Source organism: Ischnura elegans, chromosome 5, assembly GCF_921293095.1.
Source record: "Ischnura elegans chromosome 5, ioIscEleg1.1, whole genome shotgun sequence".
In the NCBI taxonomy this organism is placed as follows: Eukaryota; Metazoa; Arthropoda; class Insecta; order Odonata; family Coenagrionidae; genus Ischnura; species Ischnura elegans.
In genome coordinates, this window is record NC_060250.1 from 101,187,162 (window position 1) to 101,203,220 (window position 16,059).

General features: G+C 37.3%; 1 protein-coding gene across 1 annotated transcript in view; it reads left to right on the forward strand.

Annotated features, from left to right (window-relative positions):
- Positions 1-16,059, forward strand: part of LOC124159753 (serine-enriched protein) — a 77,147-nt gene that overhangs the window by 39,569 nt on the left and 21,519 nt on the right. The window contains exons 2-4 of the mRNA XM_046535664.1: positions 1,774-1,980; positions 5,707-5,856; positions 14,812-14,925. Of these exons, the coding sequence (XP_046391620.1) occupies positions 1,870-1,980; positions 5,707-5,856; positions 14,812-14,925 (375 nt within the window). The 5' untranslated portion in view covers positions 1,774-1,869. The remainder of the gene's footprint in view (positions 1-1,773; positions 1,981-5,706; positions 5,857-14,811; positions 14,926-16,059) is intronic.

Consider the following 16,059-nt stretch of genomic DNA (forward strand, 5'->3'; position numbering starts at 1 on the left):
TACAATTCAGCATTTCCCAATAAAATAGCCCTAGTGATATAAAAACTTGTAACCAGGGTTGTTTTATACCTGATTAATGAATTAGGCTCAATACTTTTTTCATTTGGTATATCTGAGACCTTTATACAAATCAATCCGAGACTGAAATAGAAAAAATTACCAAATCATCGAAGATTTAATCAAGATTCTGAACCAATATTCCAGCCATTAAAGCAATAAACAGTGCGAGGAAATATTTGAACGGACTCATTCATCGATTATATTTTGTTAGTGATTGTGCTAGAGCTGTTTATTTATCACTTTCCTTTACTTCGATCACTTATCGAGTCATACGCGGCGGAAAATTGACGGTCGTAAACTCTCAGCAGATCAGTTGATGACGTCACGATATCATCCTTAGAGTGTTTCCGCTTCTCAGCTGCTCTTTGGTCTTGAGACTCCTGTGGTTCGTCCTTGTTAACCATCTTTTGTGTGATTCCTTCCATAATACCACACTATTTCGCGCTCTAACGTCATGCATTGGGTTTATTTTTAAACTTCGCAGAGATTTCTGCATCGCCCCCTTCTACAATGAACTTAGATGGATGGGTGCTAAAACCCGTCAGATATATTTCCTGGGATTCCATTTGTTATTTAAAGAAGAATTCCCTGGATTTTATTTAACACGTTTTCCGTGAAACCTACCACTAGGAATAGTTGCACTCGAGGTGATTCTAAGTAGCTTTACTTTCCTAGTCATCGCACAACCAAGTTTCAAAATTCTTTCTTATTCTCCGCCTGTCTGTTCTGGAAAACCCTGGCCAAAACCATAAAAAATTCATCTTCTGTTACATTTTTAAGATAAAATATTATAATATGTATCTTTCTGACAACTACATTTTGTTATTCTTTTGCATATTGTTGCACTTGCTTGTAAAGTTGTGTTCGCATACTTATTAATAGTATTTTAGTGCAGATCTTCTATCGCTTACTTTGAGGAAAAAAATAAACGCAGAAGAAAATTTTCACATGATTTCCAAAATACTTCCAATATTACTTATAATATTTCCAAGTTTCAGCATTGTAAATGCGAGAATGGTATTAATTTGTATTTAATTTTTCACTGTGTTATGGTTCCAAATTGTTGATTTTTCTCTTTAAGTTGCTCAAAAAATGTACATTGTTTTCGTTGTTATGGGTTAGAGCACCAGGAAAATCAATAAATAGTAAAAGGTTCTTCCTGATCGGGTAATTGAGCCAATTCTCTTGTGACGTCACCAACTCAAGAAAATTTGGTGCAGCCTTTACATTTTATTATGTAAACTTACGAGAGATTGATTCAGCGGGAAGGTTATGTGTTGCGTCTTGAATCATCTCTCCGTTCCATATAGGTACCTATTTCTTTTAATGAATTCCACTTTCCAGACTAAAAGCCTGTTTTCACGATGCATAAAAGCGTTCAAGTTAATGTCTAAATGTATGAACGCGAAAAAACAACGCCAAAATGCACCGTTTAACAACCCAAAACATGCAAACGCATGGCCAAAAAATAGAACTTGTTCTAAGTAATAAATAGCTTGGTTCATGCATTTATATATGTTCTATTCCGATCCACCAAAATCGTTCATGCAATCAGGAATTAACTCGCACTTGATAATGTATCTTGTAAAAAGACCTTAAGTATGAGGTGACGACCCAAGTTAGGTAAATTCTTGCACTATTTTCTCGCCATGTGCAGAATGTGAATGTGCCGTAAGTGAATGGAAAACTTGAACTTGTTTCTTTCTCCCTCAGCAGCTTCCCCATCGAAGAGGACTGGTTGACAAATCGGCAGCGTTGAAGCACTAAGGGAAAAGAGTAGGAGGGGACTTCAATCGAGGCGCCACATCAATGCCAGATCAAGACATGGCGGCCGTGGAGGTTGGCACGAGCGGCGGAGGCATCGCGGCGGCGGCAGCGGCGGCCGCCGACGAACCCGACCTCAGCACATTCGAAAATAAGGTGAGTGGGCTGACCACGAACACAGGATTCTGCAGTTGACCACCGACCCAGTGTGTCGCCCCCCGCACTTTTGAATCAGTAGGGAGCTAGAAAGGGGACTGGTTAGGCCCCCGTTATTTCTGGAAAAAAAATATTTTTTTATTATTTTAAAGAAAATGGTTGGGACATATACAGCAAGAAAGCTGTATATGTCCCTCCTAGCATGAAACTAATTTTAAGTGCACTTTTACCAATTGAGGGAGTAAGAAGCCAAGAAGAAACATTGATTTTTTTTCAAACAGAAATTGATATAAGACATATTCTGTGATGATATCGAATGGAAAATCAAATGCACTGCTAAATATTATGTTAATCTCTTTCGGTTTCTTCACATAATTCCTGTACCTAAATCTGTCTAGAAAAAAATCACTTGTACCCCTTAGCTTCTCACTCCCTCAATTGTTATCAGTACACTATAAATTGGCATTCTTGCTTTAATTGTACCATTTTATTAAAAATAATTAATTTTCTTTTTAAATCTTCAATCTTTTATTGGCTGTTCAATGAAATTTATTATTTCACCTGATTAACAAGTAGAATATTAAATTGATGATGACAGTGTGAAATATACTTTTTACGCTAATAACACCTCTGTCGCAATATTGCTTAGACATATAAATAAAACCAATTCGCTACAAAAAGCAACTAACTATCCCCCCTAAAACAACGACCTCTGATTGAAATTTGTTTTCAAAAGTCACTCCATGTGTCGCAGACGATAAAGCAATCCTAATTTCTCGGGGAAATTACCGATAAGTAGGGCCGATTTTTTTTTAATCCGTTATGATACAATATATTAATGTCATATTTTTTAATCATGTTTGTAGTGAATGAAAAAAATCCAAGGCAAATATTAAGAATAATATCGATATCATTGTCACGCTGCCTGAAATTTTGAAAACGTACTAACAATTCGAATAATTTTTAAGTGTGTCTTTCCATTTAAAATTTCACTTTTAAGGTCTACTTTTTTATTTTCAATAACGATCGAAATTCGACTTTAAGTATCGACTTTAGACTATTGTGCAATTTATTTTTTAACACTCTTTTCCCGTCAATATTTACACATTCCATTTATTTCGGAACGCATTGAAACAAAAAAGCACAATCAATTACGTTACTTAGGTAGGTATAAATTCGTCATGAGGAGCATTTATAAAGTCATTTTTTATCTTCTGTACTGACTCATCTTTCTTTAATTCAGGAATTTAGAACCTATCACTTACCATTACAAACAAATGTTACATTTTTGGGCACAAGAGTTAATCCCACTCAATATGTGTATTATTTCGACATTGGATGGTACAATATGAAGGAAACTATTTCGTATGGATATCGTTCGAACTCGTAAAAAAAAGTGAAGTCCAGAAATTAGTCGTTATCCTCATTTCACGCATTGGTTTATGAATTTTCGGTCTTTGTCTATTTATTTTTAGGTTGAACATTAACGGACATAAGCATCTAAGGTTCATTAGAATAAATTTTATCTTTGGAAGTTGTTAAATAAAAACTTATCTATTTTTGCGAGGGATTGGATAGTTAATAATAACCATATATTGTCAAAAATAACTCGAGGGACATAAAAAGTATGCTAGTTTTGAGGTTTGAGCTAATCTAATCGGGATAGCAGAAGCTTTGAGATATAGTTGTGGTAACTCTTACATAATTATGTCACAGATTGCAATGGAAGTATAATTCAATAACATCGTTCATGTTATTATGTGTCTCAGAAAGTTTCACCATTACAATATTACCCATTCCTTAGCCCTAACCTTAGGACGTTCTAGGCCGGTTGGAAATACGGAGAATAACTTCACAAACTTATGCGCCAAGTAAGCACCATTTCTAATATCACGACCCAACAGTAGGTACTTATAAACACTATACGATCCTTTCCTCAAACTAGATGATATGAGCTCATTTGGGCATTACACATTTTACCTATTGTTTTAAGCCGGAATAATTCAAGGTGTTCTTTTTCATGCACAAGTACATTTTCCCCGTTCACATAGAAAATGCATTCCATTACGGAATAAATTTCATAGAATTTCCTCTCCGAGAATTTCTCTAGCTATCTGCAAGTACTTCGATAATTACTACAGCTATAGTAGTTAGATATTCTGAGTAAGTAGATAATCGATATTGAAATTTTGAGGTACCAAGAGCAGAAAATTACTGGTTGGTTTAAAATACGACCGTTTTAGATTTGGTAACTTTAACTACATTAAAAAAACTTGATCACAATTAATGGTCAATCAGTTTATGAAATTGACGACAAAAAAGGCAAAAATGAGAAGGACCCCGCAATGTATTTACTAAGTATGAACTAAGGTGCCTTGAACTTTCTTTCGTGGCACACAATCTTATCCTCGCTTGCTTCCTCCTCGTACTTATCTCGCTGGGCGTCGTCGGTGCCTTAAAATACGGCCGAACCTCCCCTACTGCAACTTATCGGACCTCCCGAGTGTGCTCACATACAGCTTAGCAGCGTGTTTAAAGAGGTCTAGCCGCTACTGCAACATTCTAAATAAGCACTCAGTTCCAGCCGAACGTATATACTTTTAAGAACATACTGCAATCACATCTGGAATTACTCCTCTTCCACCTTTTATCCTAGTATGGTGTTCTGTTTCCTTTATTATATTTTCCACATTCCACAGACAAGTTGTCCTTCCGTTCTTTCCCTCAATCTAACAACGCCTCTTTATTATTGTTGTGTATTTTTTTTACATTGTTGTGAGTATTGTCTCTGGCAGTGGTGTCATTGTGGTGGAACGCCGTTACGGCACTTGTTAACAAAAGTCATAATAGCCAAACCCACTGTTAATATCGACCACACCGCATTGCTTTTTTGTCGATAAATTCCTCTCTGTGTCAGACTATCCATTGCTAGCAATCTTCCGGAGTTCTCATGAACGTTGTGGCGTTATAAGCATCTGATCTTGTCTCTGCTTACAGTTTTACCTAATACGCCAATTTTTCCTTATTGAACTTGAAACGTCAAATTGTAGCATTGAAATATGTAATAAATCTGCCTTTCTCTTCTACTATCACAAAATATTAACTGTTATAATTCGATGCTCAAAGTCAAAGATGTACTAAATATGTTCTGCATAACCCAATAAATGTGTATTTCCCCAGTGCTGTAGCTCGGCCGGTACGGCGTACCCCCTAAAATCGAAACTCGTTATAAGCGTACCGGTTAAACTACCTTTTTAAATCTGTAAAAAGTAGCCCTACTGTTTATTGTCATATTGATTTCAGAAAGAAAAATCGGAAATGATAATTTACTTGTTCAGTGTTATCTCGTGGCAAAACTTGGAACTAATGTAAGAGTTGGAGCTTGGCATTTCAATCGCGGCTTGATGTATAATACATGTCTAGTTGTTGACAATTTTTTGTGAGCACCGACGAAATTTTTTTCCCAACTACAGCACTGTATTTCGTTCAATTGTATTATGCTCAACTATGTGGAAATTAATACACGAAAATGAACGAAGTCTCCTTTTCATTTTCGAGCACTGTATTTCCCTGAGCATTCACTCAGTGGTGAGCCGGATACAGTAAATTTTCATTTAACTTGTGTATTTTATCTCCAGTAGCATCATAAAACCAATCTTTCGGAAAATCTTTCAAGCTACGATCCTGCTTACTTCGCTTCGAATTTATCTCGCTTCTCTATTGCAGACGGGACTGGCGGAAGACATGAAATTTCTCGCGAGTATGCCGGAGTTGTGTGACGTCACTTTCCTCGTGGGAGACACGCGGGAACCGGTGTGCGCAGTAAAGGCAGTCCTCGCGGCGAGAAGTCGGGTGTTCCACAAAATGCTCTATCAGGTGAGTACGGACTAGTGGCGCAGCGAGGGTGGGGAGTTTTGGGGATAAACCCCTCCCCCAGAACTCAGAGAAATGTTAAAACTTAATTCATTTGACTTGATTAGATAAATATTACTTTTAGAATAGTGTAAGGATTGATAAAAAAATATCCCTCAGAAAGCCGTAAAACTCACCATTTTGAAACATTTAGCTTATAAATTTTCTCGGGGAGGGCACCCACACCTCCCGTAATCCATACCCCCCAGTATTAGTTGCATAAAAAAACCCCCTTAACCTTAATTCCTAGCTGCGCGCCTGGTACGGGCAGCAGCTCATCTCAGTTCGCTGGGAGCATAGAGTTTTTATTACTATAGGAGGCTCCACAAGATAGTAGCAATTGTAGCAGTCCTAATGTGAACCGGTGGATGACTGGTGGAGCCGCGAGTGTCGATGCGCGCGGAGCGGCAACAATTTTGGGCGCGGACTTGAGAATCCTCCACAATTTCCTCGATTACTTAGAAAAGATAAAACAGGAGAATATAATGCCTCGTTATTGAACCGGTAGATGGTATAAATTAAGAAAATCGTCCTAATTTGAAAGAGAAAAAAGTTCTTTCTTCAACTAGACAATGCTCGGTTGCACACATACGCAGTTTTATTGGCCAAATTTACGGAATTGATGTTCTAATTGTTACAAAATGTTCGGTATGCACTAGATTTGACCCTCAAAGATTTTTTTTATTTCCAAAATCCAATAAACAGGTTGGTGGATAAAGATTTACGTCCCGAAATCCCGAAATTCTACTTTTTGGACGGCTTAAAATGCTAGTAAAAAGTGCATATTAACTATACACTTGAAAGAAGACAAAGTTAAAAAATATAAAAAAATTAACCCAAAATATTTTTCATCTACCTTTCTCTCAAGACTTACTGAAAGACCCTCGAAATATTCGTGGGTGCGAGGATCGTTAGGTGTCAATGTATTTGGATTAGAATTCCCTTCAAAACTTAATATGAGTATATGTTACCTTGGTACAGTGGATTCGGTGTTTACTTCCGTGGCAAGATTTCAGAATCAAGTCTCATTTTTATAATTTCTTTCTACTCTTTCTTTTAAAGGAGTCTGTTAATCACAATTTTTTTCATAATTTTTCACGGAAAATTTTATTTCTGTACCAGGAAATTATTTTGTATACATGCGGCATCATATTTTTCCCCATTTTTTTCACACGGAAGCTTCCTTCAAAAATCCGTTTTTTTACATTTTTTGTTTAAAGTATTGGTTGCATAAGCGAGCTTAATATTAATTAAAAGGATAGTTAGCTAAAATTAGTTTTAAGCTTACCTGTATACATATTGAGCATAATTTTTTTCAGCAATAAATGATTTCATTCGCCGCGATATGGGAGGAAGCACGAGTATTACAATAATAATAATTGTGTATTCTCCCATCAAATAATGTACACAGCTTTATTAACAACGATTATGAAAAATTGAGGTAGTCTTTAAGGTTATTCCTGAGGTAAGACTACCTTCGAAACAAAAAACATGCGTTACCCAGATAAAAAAATTGAACGAAACATTATGCGAACATGGCATTATATAATGCAGTCTCTAATGGACAGCAACATAAGATAAAAATACCACTTTGCGAATAGCACATTATATATAATAGTCTTTAATCAACAGAAGCAGTCAATTTTAATTCTTAAAGCTTAATTTTTAATTATTATTAATTCTTTTAATAGAATATCAATGTTTTTTTGTGAAAACAGCCAAGTTTTAATTAAACGAAGAAAATTTGTGAAATCATTTTCTCTTTTTACATAATATCAGGCAGTGCATTGGACACCTTTGCAGCCATGTACTGAAAAGATCTTTTATACAATATGTAATTAGCTCTACAGACGTACACATTACATTCCCTTCTTTTACAACAGAGAGGATTCTCCTGCCGGCCACTGAATATATTGACTCACACCACTCCTTCAAATGGATTTACAAAAGTCGCTACACGCGTCGCTGATGGCAGAACGATCCGAATTTCTCAGGCAAATAAGCCATAATTAGGCATATTAAACGTAATTCGTGTTCGTGATGATATAATTCATCGAATTTATAACTTTTCAATTATATTACTCGCGGCAATGTATACTATCTTGAAAATTATGAGAATAAGTATATCGCTCTGCACTTATCGCAAAGCTGCGAGTATTTTTGAAAGCCAATTGCAATAAACCCTTAGTTGCAGCACAAATGAAGATTCTAAGGGATATACTGTTGCCTCCACTATGTAATATTCACGGGATAGGTGGGAAAAATATGGCCTTAGTATCCACATGCCAACATTCCGTAAATTTAATTCTATATATACACGCATAACTTTGAATGCACATTCTCAACATGGTAACGGCTAAGATATATCTTAAGATAAACAGGAGCTGTTCCAATAGAAAATTCAGGAAGGGTGCTCGATGCCGTTTAAATAACTTAGAGACCAATATGGATGCCACGTAACATACTTGTGTGACGTAAGTATTGCGAGGACATGTAGATTCGACGTGGTTGTGCTACGTTTCTTGTCAATACAGGTAAAACTGCTAAAGTTTGACTAAATATTATTGTTTTCACCAAAAATCTAGGAAAACAATGTAATGTCAACACAATCACCTCTACCAAAAATAAGCTTCCACCTTTGCTTCGCACGGAATCTCAGCCTACCTCGTCCTGTCGGCAACAAAGTCTTTCACGGATTGGTTGCCTGTTTAAGGGCCAAGTTTCAGCTTAGGATGGTCCAACTGCAATCATCAGGATATGATATAAAGTTGCATTTAATTAAGACTATACATTAACTACCCTCTCCAGATGTGATTAAAATATCGGAATATTTCTGTGCGAATCTGAAAAAACGGTTGAACTTTGCATTAATTATGATTATCCATTAACAACTTTTTCCAGCTGCCATTAAAATATCGGAATTTTTCAATGGAAAATCTAAAATCTGAAAAAAGCGTTTGATTTTCTATAGAAGCGGGGTAACCCTAAATCTCCCGAGATATCTGCAGGAAATATATAGGTATATGTCGGCAGAGGCGCAATCAAAGCCTTCACTGGGTTCAATATTACGCTTTCTTATCAGCATGCGGTGTCTGCGGTCGCCGTAATGACGAGTTTGTTAGCCGAGGACTTGGATTACGTCGAAATGAGTTGTTGTGCCGTGTCCACGGTGACGTGGCGAATAGCTGGGAAGGAAATATATCCGCCCGCGACGCATATGAGTCGACAAAGCTCAACGTGACGAGAGAATAAAGCTTTGAGAAAATAAATAAAAATGGTAATCTACATCTACATCTACATAATACCCCGCAAGCCGCCTAAAAGGCGTGTGGCAGGGGGTGTTAGGACACCAGCCGTTTACAGCAAAAAAAATTAAGTGCTCAAACGAAGTTGGGACTACCGTTTATTAAAGTCCTTTATGGTTCGGGGGAAAAGCGAATTCGCAAATCTATCCGTTCGGCAAAACATCTCTCTTAATTTATCACTTCTATCGGACCTGGAAATATAATGTGGCTCTAATATTATGTTCTCTGTATCGCTCTTAAAGATATCCATTCTCAATTGTTCAAGCAATCTAAGCCTAGCGCGCAGCCTCCGAGTCTCCAACGGCTCCCAGCCTAATTCGCTTAACATCTGGGTAACACTGTCTGTACGCCCGTCGCAGTTTTTGACGAAACGTGCAGCCTTTCTTTGAATTTTATTCAGTTCGCGGATTAAGTCTTTCTGCACCGGATCCCATATGCTCGCTGCATATTCAAGGTGCGGCCGGACGAGAGCGAAATAGCACCTTTCTTTTATTTTCTCATCCGAAAATCTTCCCACAATACCCTTGACGAATCCTAATTTCGTCAGGGCTATGCCGCAAATATTCTTTATATGTGTTCCCCACGTGAGGTTCGAGGTTATCGAAACTCCCAGGTACTTCACTTCGTCTGTTGCCTTTATGTTAATGCCATCCACTGCATAAACATGGTTAGAGTTGGACGAATTCCGCAAGAAATGTAACGCCATGCATTTGCTCAGATTAAGTTCGAGTCCCCACTCTTGGCTCAATGCAACGGGTCCAAGCAATTTGAAGTCAGCAGTGCTCCATGGTGATGGAACATGACGAAACGCCGTTCCGGCACTGATTAACAAAAGACAATAGTCAAGTAACCCTTTTATCAATTTTTTTCCTCAAAATTTCTAACATATACATCCGTAGCCAAAATTTTGTAATAAAATGTAAATAATAATTTGTAAAAAAACACACAGAGCAATATTTCACTACAAAAACAAGTTAAGTAAAGTGCGTTCCGGCACTGTTAATATTGCCATGACGTTACTGAAGTCATTTTAAAGTCATATTCATGGTAGATTGTAATATAATGAAATACAGAAGTAAAGTCTACATTTTATTTTATATTAACCGACCCAGGTTATGGCAACTCAATGCTATTTTTTTCTAGAATGAGCTTTCCTAGGACCAGGGTATGACTGTGCTCACCTAGGATATGGCACTGAGCTCCCAAAAGCCGGGTCTGTTAACACTAAACTAATTAGGGAGTACTCTAATGCGTTTAATTATGAAATTCAACAGCTTCCTCGAAGTCATGTCAGAAACGATTTCGTTGATTCTACTACAGTGCCGCCCTACTGAGAGACCGTTAACCTGGAATGGCCAAATTTAGCTATAGTTATCCTGGAAAATACTAACGCTAATGATTCCACGGGCAATGGAAGTAAACAGCGAGAAAATAAACTTGTGAAACGAATATGTGGTAGACTATAGATAAAACTTTTTTTAAATAAATTTTACGCTACTACATCGACATTCCAGACAATTTTAGGCTTCATTGTCACTTACATTAGGGAGTACCATCTCTGTTTTCTTCCTCTGCAGGAATGAATGATATGAAGGTTGATCCATTTTAAATACTTTTATATCAATTTAGCTTGAGGGTACAAAATTGAAAAATAATAATTATAAATCTATATGTATATGTCGTTTGGTGTTTTCTCGTGAGTCCCGCCATATTTAACTTCGTAGCTCAGGTTTCACGTCAAGGTCTACGTGGAAACCCATAATTGTCTCACATTAAGCAATAAAAACCAAACTTATGACTAGAAAAATAGCATTAGTGTCAATGCAAATAGCACTGGCTAATAAAATCAGCGGCATAGACAATCACTTAACATGTTAAAATAGTTTATGACCTGTACAGATGATCGAAGTAGATTTAGTCATACAGATTTTAGGTATTACTTACCGTTTAACATAACGAGGATCTCACGAGGACGGCGAGAAGTAATTTCAAGTACTATGTCACGAGGAATTTGCCGGTGCCCTAATTCTACTTGGAAATGACCTGTTGCACATTATCCCATGGAAATAGGCAATGCACTATTCTCCATCACTTTTTATACCATCTCTAATATCTGAACGTTCGATATAGCAGTGCTAAATATTTGAATACCACGGAGAATTAATATCTAGAAATATGTCAGGGAAAAATAACAATCGGTAAAGGTAAGGAATAGACAAGTGTTTTTGGTGCCAGGGCAATACCTAATCATTTACAAAATTGGTAATGTTAAAAAACATCCAAGTAAGTATGCTCGCTTCAGTCATTTCATTTTGTTAAAGCCAACTAAGTTCACTTCTAACGTCTCCAAAACCATCAAGTTCTTCGCGTGATAAAGGATATTGAGGTGGTGTCTTCGCGAAGCATGAGTAAGAAAACCCTTATCACCTACTTGGAGGAAGTGGATTCATCGCGTAAGAATTAATCGGTCGAGAGAAGGCCGTATTCTCAGTATCCGCAGAAAGGTTCCGGAAAATCATACGCGTCATGATTCATTACACACGTAATCAGCGAAAGGAAATTCTATCACATCGCTGAAGCCGCCACATGCAGTGACGCCGACTCCATGGGCCTGAGGGGGCCCAATCCCCCCCAAAAATTAGGAATAGTGGGGAGGAAAAGATGTGTCTGGCTTGTCGATTTTCCCCGGAGTGTTAAGTTATCGAGAGTGGAGTTTTCAGAGTTCTAATGTTGATCATATGACTCCCCTTAGATGCTAAAAAAAACTTTAAAACTCACTATTTATAAAATTTCCCGGGGCAAGACTCCCAGTATGGGCACCCCAATATTTTTTTATAAGTCGGCACTCCTGGCCACCAATTCTTACAAGAAAAATGCAAATACCTAAGACATTAAAAGTGCATATCACTCAATATTTATGCATGTACAACCTCCATCCTTCCTGTACTGCACACCCCTATAAAATCATCACTGTGTAAATTCGCAGGATAATCATTAGAACCATTACGTGGGCAAACTTAGCGAACCTCCTTCTGCAACAGATTTCTTTGTCACTAGAATTTTACAAGCTTGCTGAATTCTGCTTTGAACCGACTTGTTGCACATTTTCTCACAGGAATAGACAAAGCACCATCCTCCATTACTTTTGATTCCATTTGAAACATCTGAACATTCTACACATCAGTGCTAAAAGTTTGAATACACCAATGTAAAATGGAAAATTAATGTCTATAAATGTACCACGGAAAAATTTCTATGGCTATAGGATAGGAATAGGCCACGGTAGGATTTCAAGGTGAAAGGATAGCCAGCCGTATTAGCAGAGAATATCGTATATAGGAGGCATATTTTCCACCTCAAGTTAGGCTCCAAAAGTATCGTTGAAAATCTAGTATTACGTTCGCCAGATATTCGGGTATAGTGATATTACTTTAGATATAGAAGGTATTTTATCTCCACTTTTTAAACAACAAAGCTGCAAATATATGCTTCACAATTCGAATGGGATAGAATTCTTTAGATGGCCCATTCATTGCATCGAAGTTGGCATCCGGAATGTCACGTGACAATCGACTTCCTATGCCCTCATCCTCAAAACTTTTAGATATGCAACGCCGCCCCCATTCTCATTTCCTGGAATATAAAATAGGAAAAAAATTGTAAATAAACGTGGAGAAATTCCGAGATTTAAAGCAAGCAGAGTCTCAGCAGAAATATAAGGTTAAGGTCATTACATCCGACGCTCCTTCAAGACATCCGTTCCCTATTTCTTTCCATGGCGAGTTTCAGTCAGAGATTAGTCGATGGGCCAGATTTCTCGCTTCATTGAAGCATAACAAAGCCTACACAATGAAGAGAATAACCAATCAACCTTTTATAAAATATTTTATCATATCATTGACTTCTTATTAAAACAAATGCATGTCCGATAAGTATTTTCGCGGCAAGTTGATAAATAAAGAATATTTTCAACGATTACCATGATTTCAATAATCAGGAATGCGGGATTGAAAAAAAAAGTCAGATTGAATAAATATGGATTCAGAAAGCAAGCTTCTAAGGAGCTTCAAGCAGCACGAAACAACCGTTTATTAATTTAAAATGTCTAATACCTTTATAACCAGGGTCTGCAACCCATTCATAGGTATTTGCGACGATATGTGGACCGCATGATCAAATAGACATTGCTACATGCGACTCAAAAACTTTTATTTTCACTACACGTTTTCATAAATAAAACAATGAATGCATCGAATTTAAAAACATCCCCTTTTGACAAGTATTCCGATTATTTTATGCATGAAAATTATCGGTTCTTCTAAGTCGCGTGGGCCGCATGCATTGGGGATTATAAGACGGGACAGCGGGCGCCTAAGATAATGCAGCCTCCTACTCTACAGTGACTCCTGCTTTTGCCTTCAGAAGATGATAGCAATCCCAACTCCAAAGGCATCTAGGAATGATCAATCGCGTTTTCACGCCATTTTCTTCTTCAACACCTTGCGTAACCTCTTCAGACCTGAAAGTGCATTTTCCGAAGAAAATTTGCGTTTACCTCATTTTTCTACGGAAATGGAACTGAAAAATATTAATCCACTTAAAAAATTGTAATCATAATGATTGTAACCCCTCGAATCACCCATGATACGAACAAATAATGCAGCAAATACTATAAAAGGGTTTTATGCAAAAAAAATGAATAAACGCAGAGTATTGATGCCATATATGGTCATGTTATTGAAACAGTATCAATTAATAATAAAATAGCACCAATAAATGGTACTACCCTTTCTTAATGCCACTATTTGTCGAATAATCCCCACGCTGGTAAACGCGCACAAGTAAGGTCAAGAGTATGGAGAAGAGTGTTTTTTTTATCTTCACACGGATGAGTGTTAAAAGTTTCGATGAACTGCTGGTGAAAATTGCATCTCACATAAGCGGAACTGATGCTGCCATGCGCTTGTGTATCGGACCACAAACCACAAACAGATCAATCGCACTGTACAACCTCCCCCAACTACTGGTGGTCGCAGGCAGGCCGTAGGCAGTGCGCTTTGTCCCATAACAGCCAATGGCAGCCAACAACAAGCAGGTCTGGCGCTTGGCCTGTGCAGCCAGAGCACACAACTGTGGTCTGTCGTCAGTGACGTAGCGAGAAGGAGGTCCGGAGGGTTCGGAACCCCCCCTCGTCCCGAAATTTGAAAAAAAAACAATTATTTTACTTCATAAATGGAAACGGAATATTGAATAATCACGAATTTGCAAAATAATTCTTTGACAAATGAAGTTTTTTTATATTATGAAAAGTGTTATTATTAGTTTTAAACCCTCTAATTAGAACAAAGTTTTTCAAAAATTTTCCTCCTGATTTTAGTCCCCCCCGAACGAAATTTCTGCCTGCCCCACTGTCTGTCTTGCGGCTGTCTTGTCTTGGTCTGACTGGTGCGCGTTGTTCCACATCACTCCATGTTGTCCTGGCTGCATCTACCTGGTCGTGGTCTTGGTCATGCTCGTGCTAGTACCCTAAATGGTAGTACGCGGAAGAGAACCCGACAAACTGGGTAGAAATACTCCGAAGAAGCCTTAGTGACCAATGCTTTCATTTTCTCAGGCGCCGAGCCCGCAGCAGCGGAAACGAGAAGCACCCCCGAGGGAAAACAAGCTGCGACTCTTTCTGAAGCGGAGCAGTGAACCCCTACTTAACCTCCAGAACGCGGCACAGCAGGTAAATATAAAGCAATGGATACCATGAAACGAACCTAGCACATGGAAAATAATATCACAGGCATCTCCATGATATAAAAAAATCCGTCGCTATTTGAATGATCAAAAATTCTTTTCATGTGCAGCTCAAAGTTTAATTGTGTTTTTCCAATCCATTTCACTGAATTACACTCCCTCGCTCTGTCAAGAGCAGAAAATTTGTAGCAGAAGCATATCGCATGACATTTGCAAGTAGTCGATGGTAGTTCAAATTTAAATGTTAACAAAAACTGGCTCGAAGTTTATTTATTTCAAAACGAGGAAAATGTGAATAAGTATAGACATTGTGGCAACGGTTCTTAACTTATGTTTCTCTAACTATTGTAAATAATGCTCAGAAATTAAAATTAGAAAATGGGGTAAAACTTTGACCTCGCCCAGAACGTGACTGAACATATTAAATGCTCAATAATTGAATTCAGTCAAAAAGTTGGAATAGTTTCATGTGCCACTTAAAACATGCTCTCATTTTAAACCTCCACAGCATGAAATCTGCCATAATTTTGTCATAAATGTCAACTAGAAAGTATAAAATTTGGCTAAACCCCTATTGTCAAAATTTGAATAGCAATAGTAATTTTTCCATAATTATTTTACTCTTTTTCCCAACATTGATAAAATGGCGAGGCGGCAGTCATAAAAAAACAATATTATATTTAAAGTAGATATACCTCTATTAAAAACTGAACGCAATGTTTTTTTAAAACACCTAATACTCCATTGATACATTGTTACACAAACAGTACAAGATTCCAACACATTAATCAATGATTGTTTGGTTTCTTAAACAGCATAATTCTGAAATTTAAATCAAGGTTTAAAATATCTTTAAATACAAAAATTCTTCCACTTCTTTAAGCAATTGCTGATATACGCACAAGGTAAATTTCTTGAGTAATTTTTTTATTGTCTCCACCAAATTTAAATTTCTTGCCTGTCTTCTTACTTCACACAGACCTACTACTACTTAAATTAGAATAACGGTAGTGATATTTTAGAAATTCTTTTCAATTTGGCCGATTAAAATTCAGTATATCCACCATTGTAAACCGGATCAATTGTATATGTGGATAAATCAAGATGTGAATAAGATTTG